The sequence below is a fragment of the Phaethon lepturus genome, unplaced genomic scaffold (assembly GCF_000687285.1).
Source record: "Phaethon lepturus isolate BGI_N335 unplaced genomic scaffold, ASM68728v1 scaffold52583, whole genome shotgun sequence".
Lineage (NCBI taxonomy): Eukaryota > Metazoa > Chordata > Aves > Phaethontiformes > Phaethontidae > Phaethon > Phaethon lepturus.
Window position 1 is genome coordinate 1 of NW_010529384.1, and position 1201 is coordinate 1201.

The 1201-nt window shown below is 53.9% G+C and overlaps 1 protein-coding gene across 1 annotated transcript in view; it reads left to right on the forward strand.

Annotated features, from left to right (window-relative positions):
• Positions 1 to 166: 166 nt before the first annotated feature.
• Positions 167 to 1201, forward strand: part of CELF5 (CUGBP, Elav-like family member 5) — a gene marked incomplete at its 5' end in the record, with an annotated part of 2913 nt that continues 1878 nt past the window's right edge. The window contains 2 exons of the mRNA XM_010283908.1: positions 167 to 311; positions 976 to 1122. Of these exons, the coding sequence (XP_010282210.1) occupies positions 167 to 311; positions 976 to 1122 (292 nt within the window). The remainder of the gene's footprint in view (positions 312 to 975; positions 1123 to 1201) is intronic.

Sequence of the window (1201 nt, forward strand, 5' to 3'; positions counted from 1 at the left end):
TGATGGCGGGAGGCACCCAGCAGCGCGAGGCCTGGGACGAGCGGAGCGAGTCACTAAGCCGTACGTGGCCCTGAGTGGAGTTGAGACCCCTGGGCAGCGGCGAGGCCCTAAGTGGCACAAAGCCCTGGGCACCATGGGGCCCTGACCGCGCGGTCCTGCCTTGCAGCTGATGCAGCAGCAGACGACGGTTCTCTCCACCTCGCACGGCAGCTACCTGAGCCCAGGCGTCGCCTTTTCCCCTTGCCACATCCAACAGATCGGTGCCGTCAGTCTCAACGGGCTGCCAGCCACTCCCATTGCACCAACGTCAGGTGAGGGCCTGGTGTGGGCCAGGACGCAGCAAGTCCTTCACTACCAAGGAAACTCCTGCCTCAGCACTCAGCATGGTGCTTGTACAGGTAAAACAGTTCCCACATCCCTCCAGGCTCAGCAGCTGGATTAGGCCACTCTTCTAACAATGCAACCTCTGAGAAACAGCAGTCCCTAATTGAGCGCAAATTTCTGCAACCTCCCTGACACCCTCACATGTTCAATGCACATTCTCTTGCCCTACAGCTGTTCCTTTCTGATGCAGTTTTTCCCTTTGATAAGGAAGGGCCAGGTTCCCAGGATTGCACCTGACTCTACAGCTGTTATTCATTATCATAATCCCACAGTAATAATATAATGCGTATTGGGTTTGAATGCGTGTCAAGAACAGGGCTTTGTCATGCTAGGTGCTGTACAAACCTGGATTAAAAATGTTCCATCCCAAAGCTCTGACAGCAGCCAGGACTAACTAAGCTGCGCACACTCTTCTCACTAGTGCTGCCTCTAATTTTGTGAAGGCTCCAGCACTAGTCTGTCACCTCCACGTGCCAACTAGAAGAGATAATAGCTTCATACGCAGCAGTCTGGCCAGGCAGATGGACGGAGGGAGCATGGGCTTTGCAGGACGTTGGCTCTCATGGGATGTCCTCTCTTCTTTCTCTACAGGGCTACATTCACCGCCTCTCCTGGGAACAGCAGCCATGCCGGGACTGGTGGCACCCATTTCAAATGGATTCACTGGAGTGGTACCATTCCCAAATGGACATCCAACCTTGGAAACAGTTTACACCAATGGCCTTGCGCCATATTCCGGTACGGAGAACAGGAAAAAAACCTCAACATCCAGAGGCCTCAGGAACTGCAATTAGCTCCTCTTTTCTGGATTCCCTAC